This window comes from Pelodiscus sinensis, chromosome 2, assembly GCF_049634645.1.
Source record: "Pelodiscus sinensis isolate JC-2024 chromosome 2, ASM4963464v1, whole genome shotgun sequence".
Lineage (NCBI taxonomy): Eukaryota > Metazoa > Chordata > Testudines > Trionychidae > Pelodiscus > Pelodiscus sinensis.
In genome coordinates, this window is record NC_134712.1 from 220,391,349 (window position 1) to 220,412,290 (window position 20,942).

General features: G+C 40.9%; 1 protein-coding gene across 1 annotated transcript in view; it reads left to right on the forward strand.

Annotated features, from left to right (window-relative positions):
• Window positions 1-20,942, forward strand: part of MALRD1 (MAM and LDL receptor class A domain containing 1) — a 439,697-nt gene that overhangs the window by 14,180 nt on the left and 404,575 nt on the right. The window contains exons 3-6 of the mRNA XM_075922485.1: window positions 2,373-2,467; window positions 2,549-2,707; window positions 9,731-9,824; window positions 16,494-16,640. Of these exons, the coding sequence (XP_075778600.1) occupies window positions 2,373-2,467; window positions 2,549-2,707; window positions 9,731-9,824; window positions 16,494-16,640 (495 nt within the window). The remainder of the gene's footprint in view (window positions 1-2,372; window positions 2,468-2,548; window positions 2,708-9,730; window positions 9,825-16,493; window positions 16,641-20,942) is intronic.

The window sequence follows — 20,942 nt, forward strand, 5'->3', positions numbered from 1 at the left end:
GGAATAAGTAATTTCCAGCCTGTTCATGCCCTGACCCTGAAGGCTCTACAGCAGCCACAGTAAATTAGCACCCTCTTCAGTCCCCCTGAGTCCTGTTCTCCCCTTCTGGGCCATCTGCCTGTCTGGGTTCAGTGAAGTGCCTGTGATCTGGTTCCTTGGGCATGGTGCATAATGCATCCTTAGGCTTAACTCCTTTTTGCCAGTACTGTAGCCTGGGACAGGAGGCGGCTGGGCTATGTTGGTGCCCAGCAGCAGTCTGGATATGTTAGTTGCCTTTTGACACTGTGCAGGCAGGAAGAAACAAGCTGCTTTCAGCCATGCAGGGGAGATGAGTTGGGGAATAGTAGGAGGTGGGGTAGGGGAGATGAATTCTGCAAAGGCATAGGCCAAATTATCCCCTCCCCCTAGTGGCTTTAAGCAGCTCCTGTCCCTTCCTTCCCACACAGTGCCAGAAGGCTACTGCTGGTGATGTTCTGGTGTAAACCTTGGCAGAAATCCGGGGAGGGAGCATATGGCCCTATGTGCTTCCCTTCCCCCTGTCCCCCCACCACATTGCTGTGGAAAGATGTGGCACCAAGTACTAGGGGAGGCATGTCAATACTTGGGCTCCAGCCAGACATGAAAGGCAGAGAGCCCTAGACAGGGAGCATTGGATCAGTCAGTCACCCTCCCTGTGTGAGAGAAGTGTCCAGGAGTGCGTGCGTGCGTGTGTGTGTGTGTGTGTGTGTGTGTGTGTGTGTGTGTGACCTCTTCCCCCTGTGAAACCTAATTCCTTAATGATAAGAAAATAATAAAAAAAATCCAGCTATGCAGTATGTCTATTTAGCAGGGGCTCAGTCAACTTGATATTTATTTGCATGTTTGCACTGCACAGCTCTGATTGCCATTGAACTTGCTTGAATATGAATAATTTTTCCAGATGTCCTATATTCAGCATAGTGAAATATGATCTCCCCATGTATGAGGACCCATGAGGGCAGAACAAGGACTGCCTAAGCAGAGACTGGGGCAGGCTAGATGAGGAAAATGGAAGTGTGTTGAGGTACCAGGAGAACAGGGAAGACTGAAAGATTGAAGGGGACCATGAAGAAGAGTGTGGTGTTAGCACCAACACTAGAAGACATTGCACTGGAACCGGGGTTTGAGAGATGGTCTGTCAGACCTAGACGACCACCTGTCTGCTAGAGACTATGTTATGTAATATTTCTAGTGTTTTCAGTGAAATATTTCTGCCAACAGTATAGTGTCTTGTTCCATATTTGTTGCTGTGGTTAGAACAACAATGTTTATTTTATAATTGGGAGAGCTTCTTAAGAGAGGAGGGAATGTGGTGTTTAGATGCTGCTTGTAATTATTAGAACTGGGAGCACTGGCTGTTGGGAATCTGGAAACACAGGAAGGAGGGGGGAAGAGATGGGCCAGGCCTGAGTGAGAGCTACAGAGGGGAACAGCAGCAGCTTTGTAAAGAGGTTTCACCTTTGGTAAATAAAGGCCTGTTGAAGTTTGTTAATACCTTGCTTGCATGATACAACAAAGGGGTCATGCTTCAAGGCCGGGGGGGTGGGGGGTGGCTGAAGAGTCTGTATTCATTAGAGCTCCCTCCTTTCCCAAGCTCAGAAAGGAACTCTAGACCCTGAGTGTCTCTCTTCTTCTGTTGTCAGAAAATATTTATAAAATGTACTGACAAAGTGTTCACTGTCACTAGGGCCAGTCCATGGAATTTGTTTTTTCAGGCTGCATTATTTTAAAACCTGGAATATTGTCCACAAAAATAAACTATGTTAAAAGCATGTAATTCATGTTGCAGAGTAAAAGTCATGCACTCAGAAGTTACAAAATGCCAATATGAACGTTATCTGTACACGCTTAATTTAGCTTTGTTGTGCATACAGCTTATGATACAGTCTTTAATTTTAATTACAATTATTTTTCCACAGAACTCCTGCCTCTTTCTATGGACAGGATGGATGGGGCTTAAAGGGGTGTGGTGAAAATATATTAATTAATGTTTATGAAGCACTCAGATACTATTGTAATACTCAACATAGAAAAGCCCATGAGAGAGAACTTATTAATTTTGCCTTTAGAACAGGGTTTATATAGCGTGCAGTGAATAATACCGGGAACATCACATTGAATATCTGTTATTCCTTTAAAATAGTTGGTAATTTTATTTTTATACCAACCCTCTCCCCCTCCCCCCCTGGAAAAAGTCCTTTTATAGATAAACCGCAATGTAATTATTTATCTGCAGTTTCCATGTAGTTATGTTTTCTGTCTACCAAATAATGGAATTTTTCTGGCATGTTCTATGTATTTGTTACAATAACACTGGTTATTAAACCTTCTGTGTTGTTCTCTTTTTTTAATAGCCTATTTCCTCTCTGTGTCCTCTGAAGTAGTCTCATCTCCTGCAACTTTAAGAAGCAGAGTTTTCTTCCCTACTGACAGCAAACACATTTGCCAGGTATTTGGGGTACATCTTCCCTTCATTGTATTCTTTGTCATTGCGATTTGCTGGACTAACCAGGACTTTCTTATGTCCTAGCTTGCATTTTACTATTGGATTGGTCAAATGAAAGGCGTGTTGATGGTGGGACTCCATCATTCTGATGGAACTTTTAAAAACATCTGGCAAGAAGAAGGAGGACTGCAAAACCAATGGAGAACAAATATCATCACAATCAATAGTACTGAAAAATTTGAGGTTTGTAAATTTCCATGATGCATACTTCTAATGGAGAAGTTAGTATATTGTATGAAGCTAGGTGATATAAAGTTATCTTATATCTAGAAAATGACGTGAATCAAAGGAGGCATAGACGCACATTTTAACTCTTCAATATTACTATAATTTATTATTGCTTGATCTTATCTTGTGGTGACATGGGAACTAAAACTGAAACCCATTTAAACTGTGCTCAAATTTTATACAAAACAATCACACTTGTAACATAAATTGGAACCTGTCCTTAAAAATTATTCTTTTAGGAGGTGAGATTAGTTATTGTATTCTTTCAGGACCCAAGGAAGTTGACTTGTTTTGTTGGAGTCGAGCTTTTCAGTTCATTTATTCCCTGTAAACTTCTAGAGAGATTAGCTAGATAATTAACGATTCATAATACTTCGCCTAGCTTTGAGGCTTTGTTACAAGATATACATGTGCAGTATTTTCGCTTGTTCTTTATTGCTGTTTTGAAAGTTAACCCACCTAGGGTACAGCTACACAACAGTGTTATTTGGAAATAATTGACGTTATTCTGAAATAACATAGCTCGCATATACACAGAAAGCCGTTATTTCGACAGAATCTCAAAATAATGTTGAGCTGGAGGACTTCTTACTCTGACTCCAGTAACTCTCATTTTATGAGGAGTAAGGGAAATTGGAGGAAGAGTGCTCTTTCTTGGACTTCCTGCTGTGCAGACAGCGCCAAAAGCTAAAATAGGCTATTTCGACTAAAGCTAAGTTATTGACATAGCTCAAGTTGCGTAGCTTATTTTAGCTTTAGCCCTGCTGTGTAGATGTGTGCTTAGTGTCTACATTTGAAGCATGACCCCTTTGTTGTATCATGCAAGCAAGGTAGTAACAAACTTCAACAGAATACTGTTTTAAAAAAATATCAGGGTAATTTTACTCCTAACATGTTCACCCTGAGTAACTGGCTATTATGCTTACCCTTTAGGTGAGCATCTTCTGGTTACATGAGCTCAGTAAGTCACTGCCTTGTAATACTTTTGACCAAATGTCTGATTATGTGATACACTGATACTGTCTGTGGCAGGACTGGGCAAGATGCAGCCTGGGGATTGGGTCCGGCCTGCTTATCAGTTTGATCTGGCCCATGGGCTGTCTCTGCCTGCTTTCTATTTATATCCCACAGCCCGTGCCACCAAATTTCCGAGTTGTGGCTCAGGCAACAGGATCCTATTTATATAGCTTGTGGCTTCCAGATGTGGCACTACTCCAATAGGAGCCTGATCTGTGAGCCTTTTAAATAGCCACAGCAACCCTAGGTGGCTGCCAGGCAATGTGGTAGTGGCGGGGCCTAGAGCTGCAAGCCCTTTGCTGTGTTTGTACGTAAAGCTTGTGGCTTAAGACAACTCTGGCAGGAGGCTAGTCTCCAGTCCTGCCCCAGGTCCTGCCCTTTCTGGGGGGTGGAGCTGTCCCATGACCACATACAAAAAATTCCCCTGTGAAAAATATTGCCTATCCCTGGTCTATGAGAATCCTAATGTCAAATCATTTGGTGAGGTCTTTGCCCTTAGACTGGAGAACACTCATCACTGCTTGACTGTCCAATGTGACCTAAATTTTCAAAGCAGTGCAACTTACTAAGAGACTCCCAAGCCCATGTGCAGCTCTGAGTGTTGGGCCTATCTGACATTATTGGATACCCCATGATACGCAGCAAGATCAAGCCTCACTTTTGCTTTTCCAGCCCCTCTCCATCTGTGAAATATAAAGAAAATAAGGGCTGAGGAGAATTGTTAATATGGAATCTTTCCCCTGTAATCATAACTGATTTCCTGATTAGCAAACATTTTAATCTCCTGATGACTGTTCGAGGGTCATTGTGAAATGAATTGATGGTCATAGTCCAATTCCTGGAGGACAGGTGTGCACCTTATAAAAATGATCATTACTAATGTCACTGTTTTGGGGATTCTTATCAGAATGACCAAGGATCAGGCATTGACACTGTCAGCAGAGCCAGCACTAGGTATCAGCAGGCTAAGCAATTGCTTAGGGCCCTGAGCAACTTAAGGGGCCCCCTATTTACTTTTTATTATAAGAACTTGCTTGCTGCTCTAGTGTTATATGTGGGGAAGCAAAATATTCCTGCTGATGGCTCCTATTTGGTGCTGAAGTACCTCTCATCCTTGGAAGTCCTTGTTAGAATCTTGCAGTGCAAATGTCTTTCTGAACTTCTCCTGTGGATATTCAGGGGACCTCAGTCTCCAGGCAGGCCTGTATGCAGGGGGGCTATGAAGGGTGCGAACGCACACCCCATGGTTCCCCAAGTAAGCATGCTCCAGCTGGCCAGGGGAAGGCAGGAGCAGCGTGCTGCCCGAACTTTCCTCCCCCATGCTTTGGTTGGCTGTGGGAAGGCTGGGGCTGATTTCCCCGCTTACTTGGGGGACCATGAGAGATGTATTCATGCTCTTGCAGTCCACATTTACAACCCTCCCCTTCCCCCCCCCCCCCTAAATTCCTGGATACGGGCCTGCAAGAGCTGTCAAGATAGCATTTTTCAGGAGCATTGAACTCAAGCAAAAATGAAAGGTAGGAAAATAACCATACCGCTTATTGCCAACTACCCGGTGTTTTGATATAGTGTTTTGAGCTTAACACCATTTTAAGCTGCTCATCACAGAATGAACTCAGCACATCCTTTGCCTAGCTGAACTCTTTGAGCAGTGTTGATTCCATAGTTACTCCATGCTGCAAGTTTTACATATAAAAATGGATGTAGCTTAACAAGACAGAGGATTGCTCTGAATAAATATGATTGGGAAGGTGATACTGTCCCTGTGATTCAGTCCTGTACTTGTCATTTCTTTGGTATTTGCTGTGGTAGGTCCCATTTCTGCAGTCTGATTGCACAGATAGGGATCTGAGGGCATGGAAAGGCTATCAACTTAATTGGCATTCAGCATGTGCAGAGGGTTCAGTCATACAAACCAGAACTGCCTGGCAGAGCAAAAAGAGAAAGTGTCATAATCTTAGCCATTGTAATGCCCTTGTGTTGGTGGTCATTACAGCTAGAAATAATGGGTCTAGTGGTAAAATATTGTGATGCATTCATTGTTATGTTCATGGTAGCAAATGCTATTGCTAAACTTAAGATATTTCCATTGTTCTGTTTTCCTTGGCCTTTAGAGCTAAATATTACTAAACTAGCTCTCAAGAAACAGGTAAATATTTATTCAAATTTTGAACAGAATCAATTCAGTTGTTATTGAGTTAAATGAATTAAGAGGGAGATAAAGGTTTTGCCATTTGTGAAGACTAGTACAACATTGAAAAACAAAACCAACAGTAGTTGAAGGTGTGAAGTAAGCATTTAACACTATCATTTTCCTTCTGGAGTAAGAAACTCCAGCCAAGTCTGAGAGAGAAAAATACAGACTTGGCACTCGTGAAGTAGAAAGATTTAAAATTGGTATCAAACTTACTCCCTCTGAGGTCAATTGTATCAAGTTCTTCACTAGAACATTTTCAGGATTTTTTTCCCTCTCCTCATGTCAAGGGGTGCTGTGCCTGTCCTCCTGTGTTGAGAATCAGACAATAAGCATAAAATAGTTTGTTCAGAATAGTGAGAAGGTAAAGGGAAGGAAATATGCAGGAACTGAACGTGTTTTTCCATTCATGTACTTTATAATGCAACATTCAACTTTGTGTTCAAACTATCAGAGTAATATTTATTAATCCATTCATCCATTAATTCATTCACTGTATACAAAAATGTATCTTTAAAAGATTCATAGGAAGTTAGGACATATTGGCTCCATGGGAACATTTGATTATACAAATCAAGGCTGCTACTAGGTATTGTGGTAAACAATAACTGCTGGTGATCTATCACTGTTGTTGTTGTTGTTTTGCCTGGCTAGACTGAAGGGACATGCTGTTCTTGTAATATCTTGCACGGTGTTCATTACAAGTATTCTTCTAAAGATCGTGAGAGGAGGTTTGCCATCAAACTGCTGAGGAAGCTTGCAAACCACCTTCTTAGGTACTCTTCTTTCTGCAATAGTTTTATTTCATATGCATATGTTAAATATCTAGCATCTATTTCCTATGAAATGATGCAGTTTTCACTTTATGAGCGTCGACTAAGTTTATCGATTTTCCCAGAGAAGGCATGTGCTATTTCTTTAAAAAATAAAGGGCTAGATTAACCAGTATGTCAGGTATTTTGTGCAAATCGAGAGACACAAAATAGCTGAAAACCCAGCATGGCTAGACAATTAGAACAGCTTTATGGCTGCTTTGTCTTGCCGATACAAAACAGTCAGAAAGTACTAATGGATATGGGCCAAAAGGTGTTGGATCATCAGGTGCCATCACAGTCAGCTACTAAACTGTAGAAAGCACTTAACTGATAGAATCATAGAACACTAGGACTGGAAGGGACCTCGAGACGTCATTGAGTCCAGTCCCCTGCCCGCATGGCAGGACCAAGCATTGTCTAGATACATTTAAGGGTATCCCCTTATGTATGCGTAACACACACACAGTTTTTATGCTCAATATCATCATCTACGATAAATTATTAGTCACACAAATTGCATGGGGGGTATTTAATGGGGATAGCAGTAGTACAACATTGAATAGTATCTCATATGGGAGTTATGTAGAATATGATTCTGAAACCACCTCTGATTGCGCAAAACCAAAACAAGACTTTACTGCTCTAATATTATCCAAATCATGCAAGTTCACTCAATCTCTACTCAGATTAGTCAAGGAGATAATTTCAGAACACTGGTTTAAATTGTTAATAAGCAAGCCTATTGTAAATCAGTCGAATTCAACCTCATATGCAATGCTAACTGTTAAATGGTCAAACTTTTTTTTTAACTATTGTATTTTTAAACGTATATGTTTTATTTTCCAAGCTATGATCCTGTGCTGAATAACATTTTTGGAAGCATATTTAAAACAATATAATCAACTGAAAATTGAATATATTGAATATATAATTATAATTACTGCAATATGACTAACCCAAAGTTTACTTGATATAGTTAAACTTTGTACAATATGGCTGCATCTAGACTGGCCGCTTGAATTTCTGCAAGAGCACTGACGATCTCATGTAAGATCGTCAGTGTTCTTGCGGAAATGCTATGCTGCTTCCATTCAGGCAAAAGCCTTCTTGCACAAATGCTTTTGCGCAAGAGAGCCAGTGTAGACAATGTGTTATTGTTTTGCGCAAAAAAGCCCCAATTGTGAAAATGGCAATCGGGGCTTTCTTGCGCAAAACCGCGTCTAGATTGGCTACAGACACTTTTCCGCAAAAAGTGCTTTTGCGGAAAAGCGTCCCTGCCAATCTAGATGCTCTTTTCCGAAAATGCTTTTAACGGAAAACTTTTCAGTTAAAAGCATTTCCGGAAAATCATGCCAGTCTAGACGTAGCCAACATGAATAAATAAAAGACCGTCGAATGGAATTTCTGTTCCACGAAAAAGTCTCATGCTTCAGAGTTTGTTTCCATTACAAATCAGAATGAAACATTGTAAAGATGGTGTCGAGTATCAGAGAGGTAGCCGTGTTAGTCTAAATCTGCAAAAGTGGCAAGGAGTCCTGTGGCACCTTATAGACTAACCGAAGTGTTGGAGCATAAGCTTTCATGGGCAATGACCCAATTCGTCAGATGCAGGTCACGAAGTGGGTCTTTGCCCACGAAAGCTTGTGCTCCAACACTTCGGTTAGTCTATAAGGTGCCACAGGACTCCTCGCCGCTATTGTAAAGATGGGTTTGCAGGCCTCATGTATTTACTATTAAGTTGTACAAGCAGTTCATAAATTTATCTCTGAACTTTAAAACAAATATTGAAAGTTTTGCTGCATTAGTATTATCATTTTGACACTTACTATTAAGACAAGATTGTGCTTTTACATACAGCTCACTGTGAAGGGAGGGTGTAGCATCACCACTCCGTAAAGGGCCCTGACAACTGTGATTCAGTTTCTTCCTTATTGCCACTTCCACATCGCTGCCAGCAGGAAAATTATCTTCTACTGCCTCTTGCTCATACCAAATTACTTATTTTTCAACACCATAATCTCAGTAGCGTATGGTGGGGAGACAGCAAAGCCTAAATTCTACCCATCTCTCTGTTGACCTCTCTGGTGAAGAAGTACTTGATATGCAGCCCTGCTCTCCCCACTTGGCCTGAGGCCCGGATGAGGGAAAGTGGTACAGGGGAAGTGTATTTGGGTGGTTTTATTCCGCTTATGTTTCTGTGTGACCATATGGGCTGGTTTACAATATAGTCCTAAATCACTAACAGAAATGGAAAGCATCTGGCATTGGTCCTATGGCACAACGTAAGTGATGGAAGTATAGCTCCTTTGAGGCATTTGTGATTAACAGCTGATAGTTTTTGTTTCTCAAGATGCAGTTTCTAGTTTCCACAGTCTGGAATGGTATTAGCTGTCAGTTTACAGGCTGTCTATAGTTTACAGGCTGGTGTGACGTTAAATGTTCTATCACTTCTCCAGATCTCTGCCTGGTAAATGCTAGAAGTAAGAAGGAAGAGGGACTTGATCATTCAATTTTTTTTTCTGTCTCTTAACCACTGTGATACTAATTTACTGAGGTCCTCTGAAAAGAATATATTTTATTGTGGTCTGCACGGGACTTTTGGTTAAAGTCAACTTAGTTTTGGACCTGAAAGAATGACTAAGGAGTAAATCCATGGTGACAAATGCCACAGCAGTGAGCAAAAGCCAGGCTGATAATCCACTGAGGTATTTTTTGTTTCTTTGCAAAAGCGGCGCGGAGTCCTGTGGCACCTTATAGACTACCTTTTTTGGGGTTTTTTTGCATGACCTGAGCTGCTTTATTTCTAATGAAAACTCTACATTTTATATTCTCGTCCGTTCACGTAATATTAACAACTTCAGTGATTCTGCAGCATGCAGGTATAATTATTCTTATGTATGTGACACAACATTAATGGTATTTCCTCCTAACCTGTTGCTAAACATCATTCAGGTTGTCATTCAAGGGACACTTGAGGCGTCGGAGCCGGATAATACCATTGCTATTGATGATATTTCTTTCAGTGGAGGATGTTTCCCAGCATTTGGTAAGAATCCTTTCTTTAACCACACAAATAATTATTTCCCCCTGAAGCCAAAAGGAAAAAAAAGCAAAGAGGCCATTTTGTACTCAAAATATTTCTTAACTTCTTAATCATTTTAATGAGGCTTATATTTTATTCCTCCAAACTATCGGCTGTCAGATTTCATACCACAAGAGAGACAATAAAAATGTGGTATATTATGAATGCCTGAGGAGCTTTCTGCAGAAATAGCACCACAAAGTCTTCAATGGGTAGGTAAGATCTACTGTTCTTTGAATGAAAATTAATGTTTTCAGCCATCTGAGGGAAAGCAGTGGCAATGACCTTTAAAAACAAAACAAAACAACCTCCCCCTCTCCACCAAACAGAAAAAAGTTCTGTTGGCTTTTTGAAAACTGTAAGGCCCTGATTCAGCTGCCCTGTAATTACTTTGTGCTACTCTCCTGCCTCTCAGCAGCCATAAATTCAGTGTAGTCAGCCCTGGAAGAGATCATCCAAGCATAGTGGCATTCTCCAGTGGTGTAAAGCCAGTGGAATATTTCCTATGTGTTCCCCTTTCTCCAGCTAGCAGACAGGATTTGTTCAGGAGAAAAGGGGCATGTCTGAGGCTTTTCTGCTGTTCCAGAGGTCCCTGACTACAATAAGTACCTCTTTTGGCCACTGGCGTATGTAAATTAGAGTAGCCTCCATGTTACTCTAAATAACACCGGAAGATTTGGCTGGCACACCGATAATCCAGAATTGGTGCAAAAATGGCTTTAACTTTGCATCTTCTCATTCCTGAGCTGTACTGAAATCTGCTGGGCCTCAGTGGAGAATGCAAAGCTTTGAGGTTTGTCATGTGGGTATATGTTTGTGATGCTCATATTGGTAGTACAAGAGTGTGAGTACAAACCTTGGGGCAGGGTGCTGAAAAAGCCAAACTCATTGTTAGTTCTAAACTTAGATTCCAGCAACCAGCTTCACCAAACAGATATGCCCCCGACACACTAACAACCTTAAACAGAGTCACAGACAGTCCCCTTGGATATTCTAGTCTGTCTTGCCATCCAGATGAGCATGTCTTTTATGCGGCCCTTACAGAAAGAATCCTATAATACACTATATGAAGATTTATTAAATAGGAAAATGAAATTTAAAAATTATTTACAAGGTTAAAGCAAGTGAATTCATATCCTAGTTGGTCTCAGGTTTTAAAAGGTAACAGAGGCTTCTATAATCAGCAAACTGAGTATTTGTCCTTTACAGTTAATCTGTGTTAAGTAGCTGGGGAATCTCTTGCTTAGTTCTTCAAAACACCTTCCTCCTTCCCCCAGACCCAGTGACATAGATATCTTTCTTTGGAGTTTTTATCCTTCTCCTGCTATGTGTTCCCAGCTACAATCTCAGTTGATGGGAGGAGACCACTCACGTGCCTCGTTTTCATGGGGAGGAGAGGAGAACAACAATATGTCTTTAGTCCTTTTGCTGACTGTTCTTCAATCCAGATGCAGAGAGTTTCTAGTTATAAGATCCAGCTATAATCTGTCTGGTATTGATGGGTCTCTTCTTGCAGGAGAGACATAGTAGTTTCTATAGAAGAGCTGTCCTTCACATTAATTCATGTCTCTCTCCCATATGATGATGCATGGTCACAGAGGCTCACAATATGCACACTCAAGTATAACATTGCGGATCTGATACAAATATTACAAGTAAGATTAATGCATGCAGCAACTCACAAGCATTCGATAGAGTCCAAATATTTTAGTACTTATCTTATCTGAATCCACATTTGAGCCAGAGAGATTTCAGCTATTTATTGTCAGTGTTCAGTTGAGACATGGAGACCTTGCCATAAACTGGTGTCTGGTCTCCCAGCATCACACTGTTATCTTCTGTCTCAGATATATTTAGCTTTTGCAAACAGTTTTGTACACTGGAGTTTAAAATAGGAGGCTCCCATGAGAAGGAATTTACAGTAGATCCCCAAACTGATTTAATATTTTAGAATTCTGAACAATGATCTATTTCAGTGTTATCTTCATTTTAAGAGCCGCATGCAAATCTTCAGGATCCTGGTAATTCGGGGCTAGATTAATTTTTATTTCACAGGGCACATCTCTATGTAAATAGGAAAACTTAAATTTCAGTTAAACTTGCTGGGCTGTAAGTATTTCCATGCCTTGGATGTCCTGCATTTGCAAAAAGTAGAAGCAAAGTAGGATGTCAGGTGTGCTTATTTACATTCCAGTACCCATTTGTAACTGTTACTCAGCAGGGTTGTATAGGAGTGCTGGGAACCCTGTTACTTGCTTTGGACATACTCACCCTATGCTGAATGGAGAATATTCTGCAGTGTGCTCTTTTACAAGCCTAGATTGAAACAAGGAGTCAGTGAAGCTCTTAATGCAGGAATGTGATTTTTCTCTCTCTGTCTCTTCCTTGGAGGATTACTACAGCTGAGGTGGAATAATGAAACAAATCTAGAGGAAAAAAATGACATTGTCATTGTGGCCAATAAGCCGGTATGTCCTTGATTTCTTAGGGTATGTCTACACAGCAAAGTTATTTCAAAATAACAGCCCTTATTTCTAAATAACTTTCATAGCATCATAGCATTTATTTTGAAATAAATTTGAAATAGTGGAACGCTTATTTTGAATTTGGTAAACCTCATTCTACGAGGAATAACACCAAATTCAAAATAGCTATTTAAAAATAAGTGCTGTGTAGACACTTATTTTGAAATAGGGGGCCTCTAGCCTTCCGAGGGTTCCCTGGTGGCCACTCTGGCCTCATCCAGGAACACTCTGTCCCCCTCTCCCCGGAGCCTTTAAAGGGGTAGACTCTGGCCACAGTGCCTGTGCCAGCTCCAAGCCTGCCAGCCTAGAGCCAGCAGTCACTGCCCCTGATCTAGTGGCCACAAAACATGAGCCAGCAAGCCACCGCTCCCCAGGAGCAGTCTGCCAGCTCCCAGGAGCCTGCCAGGGCCCAGAGAACGCGGGTGCCTTCCTGGTCTAGGGTGGAGATCATGGATTTTATTCAGGTTTGGGGGGATGCCCCCAATTTCCATGATTTCCTCACTAGACAGAGGAATGCGGCCGTCTATGGCAGGATAGCTGCCAGCCTGGCCACCAAAGGACACATGCGAACCCAGGAGCAAGTTTGCATGACAATCAAGTTGGTCCAGCAAGACCTCCAACCCTGAGCCCTGAGCTTCTCCTCCCCTTTCTTCCCCTTGCTTCCCCCTTCCAGCTCCCTCATCCCATGTTTCCCCCTACCCTCTCCCACCCTCTCTCTTCCCCTCTCCCACCTCCTTTCCCCTGTCTCACCAGAGTTTCATTCCCTCCCCCCCAGTGTTGTTAAATAAAGAGAGTTTGTGTTCTTGAAAATATGTGTATTTTATTTGACATTAGGAAGGGGGGTTAGGGAGGGGTAAGTGGAAGGACATGAGGGAGGAATGAAGCACACCAGGGAGGCTCTTAGTGCTCCTCAGGGTGGAAGCTCTCCCGCAGAGCCTCCTGGATACTGACAGGCCCCCATGGACCTCCTGGATGGCAGCCTGCAGAAAGTGAAGCCAGGCTCACAGCAACCCGTCCAAGAGAAGCATCAGAGTGCCCAGGGGCAGCTCTGGCTCAGTGTTGCAGAGTGCTGTGGTGTCCTGAGTGAGGGCAACTAGAGCACTCAGAGACAAAATGCTTTGCTGTCCCTCATTGAGGTAGACAAGCAAGCAGGGAAACCTGACAACTGGCTGTCCGGGGAGGGGGAGGGGGAGGGGGAGGGGGAGGGGAGGGGAGGGGAATCCCTTTAAACACAGACCTCAGATAGCCTCAGGCATCAGCCCCACACAGTAAGTCCTGACCTGGTGCCCTGCCGGAACTTCTTCTGGCCAGCCTTAAATGCGATTCAGAGTCCATTCAGTGTGGACGTGCTATTTTGAAATAGCAAAATGCTATTTTGCAATGCATTTTGTGTGTAGACGTGTAATTTCAAATTAGGTTTTTAGAAATAAGATGTTTTAAAATAACACTGTAGTGTAGACATACCCTCAGAGTATATGCATGTGTGTGAATTCACTGGCTTTATGTTCTCCAGGAAGGGGTGGGGATAAGAGTAGAAGAACTGTGGCCAAGGGCAGCCAGCCCTTAGCACTACCCAGAACATTGGCACCTCCTCCCCACCAGCCCATTGTGCAGTTCAGAGTATGTGGCCCACATGGTGCAGCCAGCGTCCCGGCTCCATTGTCTCGCTGGGCTTTGGGATAACTGCTCCCTTTGTCCTCCCCCTCCACACACACATTGGCAGACCCGCTTTACATATAATAACAGCAAGCAAATGGTCTGATAGCGCCTTATAGACTAGCAAAACAGATGACCGGAAGTGGACTGTGCCCACAAAAGCCCATGATACCATCAACATGTTTTGTTGTCTATAAAGTGCTACCAGACCATTTGCTTGCTGCTGCTTTTTTTTTTCTGTAACAGACTAACTCGGCTACCCCCTGAAGCTCCTTTACATATAATGTTAAACTTATCTTGCATATATAGCAAGCATGGTGTATCAACTGATATCCTGGAACAGTAACAAAGCACATCAAATGTGCTCAAACTGAACCTATTTCTTGTTGCATCTAAATTTAGAGGCACATTGTAGGTGAGAAGTCATCCTCCTGAGATGACATCTCAGAAGAACAAAGAGTAAGAAGAGTTTTAATTACACCTGAAGGAAAGAGGTTTTACTGCAGAACATTTTAAATGGAGGGTCAGAAAAAAGACTAGCTGAAATGCATACTCTTTATGGTGCTGGTCTTTGTGAAATGGCCAGATGAGAGGGAGACTAGTTTGATTTCCTGAAATTTCCATTTCTCCAGAAATCCTTCCTGTCATTACCATATGTACCAGCCATTCTGCGCATGGAGCTACATTTATGTTCACTGATATAAAACTAAGCTTTAGGGAAAACTGTATAAATTACCTTATTTCAGATATGTTCATTTAAAAATTTTTTTGATCCAATATCTGCCTGTCTACTGAAAACAGACGAGGTTTTCCCTAAAATAGGGCACACAAACACACTACAAAATTATTAATAAATATATATATCTATGGAATGGCTTTGAGTGGCCTGAAAAAGTGCAGAGTCCACTTCTCTCTTCACACATACACCTCTCCTGCTTCTGTCCCCAACTGCTTTGCTCCTTCAATGTGCCACTCCTCCTTCCTCTACTGCACAAGGAACTACCTTCTGTTACTGCCTTTGAGTACTCAGCATTCCCCAGAAATCCTCTCCATAGGTCTCTACTTCCCACTGATTTCCACTTGTACATCAACCCCTCTTCCAGAATTTAAAAAGATCCAGGCATTAAAAAGTTTTATCCAACTTCCTAAAAAAAATATTTTCTATTGAGACCAAGACATTAGTAGAAAAATGTATTAGACCACATATCAGGGCCAGCCCAGAAGATTTTTGGTGGGGAGCTTAGGTGGGGAGCTGAAATGATGCCCCCATGCCACCTTTTCTCCTGCCTGCCTGTTATGTCTCTTGTGCCCTCCTTCCTCTAGCACAGAACTCCACCATCTCTGTGCATCTATAGCAGAGAGAATACATATGCACCAGCAGCAGACACAATTTTCCACGCTCTGGGTCCTAGTGGCACCCCCCCACAGTGTGGCACTGAGGCGGCCACCTCAGTTCGCCTGATGTTAAGGCCACCCCTGCCACATATACTTAAATATAAAAAAAAATTAAAAACCAGTTAGTCATTGTCTTTTTTTTAGTAGACCTGGATAACCCAAAGTATTTATAAATTCTGATTTAAGCAGAGTTAGACCCCATAGTTTCTTGTATAAACACAATTTCCCACTGATGTCATCATTAAGCAAGGACTGCTGAAATGCCAAATTGCACCTCACTATTTTCAGCTTTGTACATATCAGCCATTCAGAAAACTTGTAGCGGTAATACAATTAAAGCCAACTTTGGTTGACTTGATATCAAAAGGGGTGAAGGATCCACATTTCAAATCCTCTGAAGTTTGTACTTTGCAGTAAAGTTATACACTCATGTTATATGCTCATGTTAGCTTTTCAATATTTAATAAAAAAGGCAAATTAGGTCATTAGTAAAGATAAGCATGCTTACAAGCAGACAGTTTGAGAGAACTCAGGATATTTGACTAAACTGTGGCTGATGCTTAATTACATAGCTCATAATAGCCACAGATTTGCAACTGTGTTGCATAAAATCACGTAAAGGATTGGTCAAGTGAATGTCTGTGTTTCAGAAGACCACCACCTCTAACCCAACCTCTACCACAGAATATCCTTAATAACTAGAGTTAGGTGGGAAATAGTTTTCTCCTCCTGCAAGAATTAAAATTTTGAAAAGTTTTCTTTTCCCAACAAAAAGTCTAAATCTTTAAAATTTTTGAGAACTCAAAAAAATCAGAGGGAAAAAAAAACCAGATCAAAGCAATTGAAGCATTTTATTTTCTAGTTTTCATATTAAAATTTTTTATCACTACAGAAGGCAACATAGAGTATCAGCTAAATCCAGTAGTAGGCTGATTGCTTGTGAGGTGACCAAAGGCAGAAGACCTGTCAAGTAGTTCAACGAACATTAATCTCTAAAAGGAAATTATCTCAGAAATAATGACTTTTGAAGTAACCGAATGATTGCTTTCCCATTTAGATCAGCACGTTTGCAGTTTCGAGCTTGACATGTGTGACTGGAATTCATATTCATTATTTGAAAATGCTTCCTGGGTGCGCACAAAAGCAGGCAACAATCTTGCCTCAAAATCAGCTCCCCTCAAAGATCAAAGCAATGATACTGGAGGTAAGAATAAATACATGGTTATTAGCTGTCATTAGATTGTGGTAATTTATAGGAAAAGTCTGAGGGAAATATTGTGGAAATACAATTCGAAGTCATCACATGCTTTATTTTTATACTACTTTTCTGAATATTCAATATGAATAACAAGATCTATGTGCATGCTATGAGAACATGAAGAGCTTTCAGCTAAATTTTCAAACAAGCTGATCTTTGATAAATCAAACCTTACTGTAATATTTTTTGCCCTATCTATGGGAGAGGATTACATCATTATTCTATAGCATATCTCATTGGTTTGTTCATTTTTGCCACAGCCATATTATTTCTAAGGTACTGCTTTGTCTTAGCCTCCCATGCATTATGCTTTTCATTGGGCAAGGAAGGACAAAACAAATCCACACACTTAAGTGTGAATTATAAATCTGAGCCTCTCTCTAGGTGGCAGTAGTTCTCTGGAGGCATGTGAAGAGGAACACTCACTGACAGTGTCACCTAATAGCCAGGCCAGTGGGCAAGTTGTCTTCCTCCTGGGCATTGCCCTTTCTCGCTATAGCTCTGCCTTATGGTGCTCTGTCCAGTTAGCAGCTCAGCCCTCCATCCAGATCACTTGTTCAAGTCCACCCCTTTTGGGGTAACAGAGTCCAATAATGTGGAAATCTTCAGAAGTCAGCAAGGGCTTTAGGGTTCCTTAGGGTCAGGATCAGCTTAGTTTTCAGCTTTGTCCCAAATCACTTTGTAACAATGAATAAGATGTTGATAGTACAGTGTTTTCCCCATAAGCAAACATGATTGCTATATGCACTTATTAATAGAATGTACTTCTGAACATTAAAATGTGTGATAGTATAGAGGGAATGCTTCCTAGAAAACCAAGATGATTTCCCCATTCTTTTCAATTATTCTGGGGCCTTTAACTTCTGCTGGGACAGTTAGCAAAGAAGGAACTTCAATTGAACACCTCTCATGAACGATATTGCCTCAGTCAGTGACACTAACGTCAGTAATGGCTATGAGCCTTCTTGTGTTCCAATATGGGCAATCATTGTTCTCTAGGTATTAGACACAATAACTTCCCTTTTTATCAGCTATTGAGTACATGACTGGGTCAAATTTAACTCCTTAATTAGTCTTTATTAGATATGAATATGTTCTGAAAAGCCTATCATTCAACTACGTGGGTTATATATTTGGTAAACAGACATAGATAATTGAATAGGCTGAATATATTCTCCATAAACAATGAGTTTGGGCTGCTCTAAGCATTTCATATTGTAAATGTGAAACAACACATAGAAAGATGAGAGAAAAGGCACAGCAACACATAGAAATTAATTCTTCGTAAATGTTGGAAGGCATCCAAGAATTCTGAACTAGTTCAGTTCCTCTCTGCTTGATACTCACTTTGTCAGCATTTCTTTTCTTGGTAGTTATTCAAGCTATAAAGGAAAAGCAAAGGTAATCTTAATGACTAAAATGCTAAAAACTAGAGCTATGGTGTAATGAAATTGCAAAAATGCATTGTATGAAAATTCAAGCTTCCAAATGGAGTTTGACTGAGCTTTAGCTTGTGATTTTGATAAAACTTCCACTATCCTAAATAGGAAGGGGGTAGGAAACAAAATTGTAGAGCTGAAGTCTAGATAATTATATTTATAAAGGAAGAATTGCTTATAGGATTTGAGTAATCCTAGTTTCCTGGTATTGTTAAATTTAATAAAGTATTTTCTGACTTTGGCTGACTTTTTAAAAAATATGTTTCGCTCTGTTGCTTCTTTCCCCCACTTGTTACTTTTTCTCTTAGTTTCTCTAAAGTTAGAGGTTCTTTCAGAGCTTTTTCCTCCCTCTGACCAATAGTTTCTATATTTACTGTATTTTTTATCCATTAGCAGATTTTTTTCCTTTCTTTTGTCTCTAGATCTACACCATACTGCATGTGACTCCCATAGTTAGTTTCTCTTTTTCTCTCTCTTTCTCCTCCTTTCCATACATTTATTTAATCAGAAATCAAGCCAATTATATGACTTTTAAAATATATATATATATATATATATATAAAACTGATTTCTACACCTTGGTTTAAAACACACACAAAACCTTACAAAAAACAACTGATGAAAATCCCATCAGTTGTATATCGTGAAAATGGCCTACATTATAAAAATGTATGTTATCTCCCCTTGATTTTTTTTTCTTTGCTCTTTTCCCATAGCTCAAATAATTTTTCAGCAGACAGAATTTCCTTACTACCTGCTACTTCCTCATAATCTTGTAGGTGAAGACCTATTTAAATATAGTTGGAAAGGGTGTTTATTTGAACTCCTTTCAATGTCTAGTCTGTCTTTTTTTGCTATGAATGTGCTGACCTTTTACTGTAACAAATTTCTGTAAAAATCTGTCTAGTCCTATCCAGAAAGTGTTCCCATCAATACTTGTTTATCATGTATTCCATGCAACTAAATCAAGACTCTGAAAGAAGAACCAAACCCTTCACTGTGTTGTACTGAAAAGTAGGGAGAAAAGAACCTGGGCAGATGTTTTCCTCAAAGGCACTGTGCAGCAGTAAGACTGGGGTCCTTAAGAGACTGCTTAGAGGAGAATCCAGATTTTTGTTCCTCTTTGCATACCACAGCCCTGGGATGATGTAATCTCTTGGTGCTAACAGTGCTCGAACTCTAGGCAGGGGTCTCAAACTCCTGGCTCACAGGCTAATCCCAGCTAGAGTGATTGTGCAATCTGGCCCAGGACTATCAGCAGGCAGGGAGGGAGACTGTCCCACATCACCCTGCCTTCTCCTCCCCATGTCAAACAAGTATTGATGGAAACAGCTCCATCCCCCGAGCATGCGGCTTTGGGTATCGCAGGGTGCTGCGCCCCGTGGTGGCAGGATCCTTGGAGCAAGTGCACCTGCCCAGTATGCTCTGTTTCCCCTGGGATTTTGAAACTTCTGTCCTAGAAGAGAAGCTGAAATTTACATCAAGCCCTTCCCTATCACCTCTCTTGAAATGATCTGTAAACTAACTGGGAATGCACTTTCCTTTAGGCTTTTACCGAGATGCTTAGTGTGGCAGGCTCAGGTTCAAAGCCCTGTTTCACATCAGGCAGAGGAGGGAACTGAACCTGGGTTTCCACATGTGAGGTAAATGCTCTAACACAGGGTAAACAGTTATTAGGGAGTTACCCACCAATCTCTGTTTGTTGTTTAATCTAGCCTTTCATTTGCTATGATTTTTATGTTAAAAAGTTCCTGACAACAAAACAAAATGGTTCATTTCAGGTCCTATAAAATATTTTGCAGCAGGTTTAAAACAAGCAAAACACAAAGTCATCCTGTGGAACTCTTTGCCAGAGGATGTCATGAAGTCCAAGACTATAACAGGGTTTAAAAAAAACTAGAGAAAGTCATGGAGGTTAGGTCCATCAATGGCTATTAGCTGGGGTGGGGAGGAATGGTGTGTCTAGCCTCTGTTTGCCAGAGGCTGGGAATGGACGACGGGATGGATCACTTGATGATTACCTGCTCTGTTCATTCCCTTTCAGGCACCTGGCATTGGCCACTGTTGGAAGACAGGATACTAGGCTAGATGGACCTCTGGTCTGACCCAGTATGGGCGTTTTTATGTTCTTATGCAACCTTTGCCGTTTTCAGTTTGAGTAATCTTTTACACAATTTTCAAATTGGGATTGTTGGACAATTTTTTTTCATTTTTTTTAAAAGGACCACCAAAAGGAAAACTGAGTTATTTGCCAAGCTCCAGATTTGATGTTGCCACCTGTATGATTCAATTGAACAATGGGTGCAAGAAATTCTACTGTTACTTTATGGCTAGTCTCATAATGCAATAGTCCGAAAAATATAGATGTTTTTGTAATCTGTGCAGACTGGCACACTGTGGGGCTTTTTGTAATATTACCATTTTTCTGAAGGATGGGTAGGTTTTGTGACCTGAAGAAGTATGACAAGTATTGTATTGCAAAATGGAACGCTAAATAATGACTTCTCAAGGTCCCTTCCAGTCCTAGTATTCTATGTTTCTGTGATTCTAAGTGCAAAAGAAAAGCTATGATTGGGAGCATATGACCTTTTTACAAAATATAATGTACTGTAAACATTTTTTATGAAATGCCATTTCCCCCTTTTATGTTTGAAGTGTTCCAGGAGTATGGTCTAAATATGAGAACACACATTTATAGAAGTTGGAAGGGGGTACATTAGATGTAATAACGAAGTATCTTAACTGGGAGCTTCCAGAAAATAGCAAAGTATCATATAACTCAAGAGGGGAAAAAAGCCATGCTGTAGTT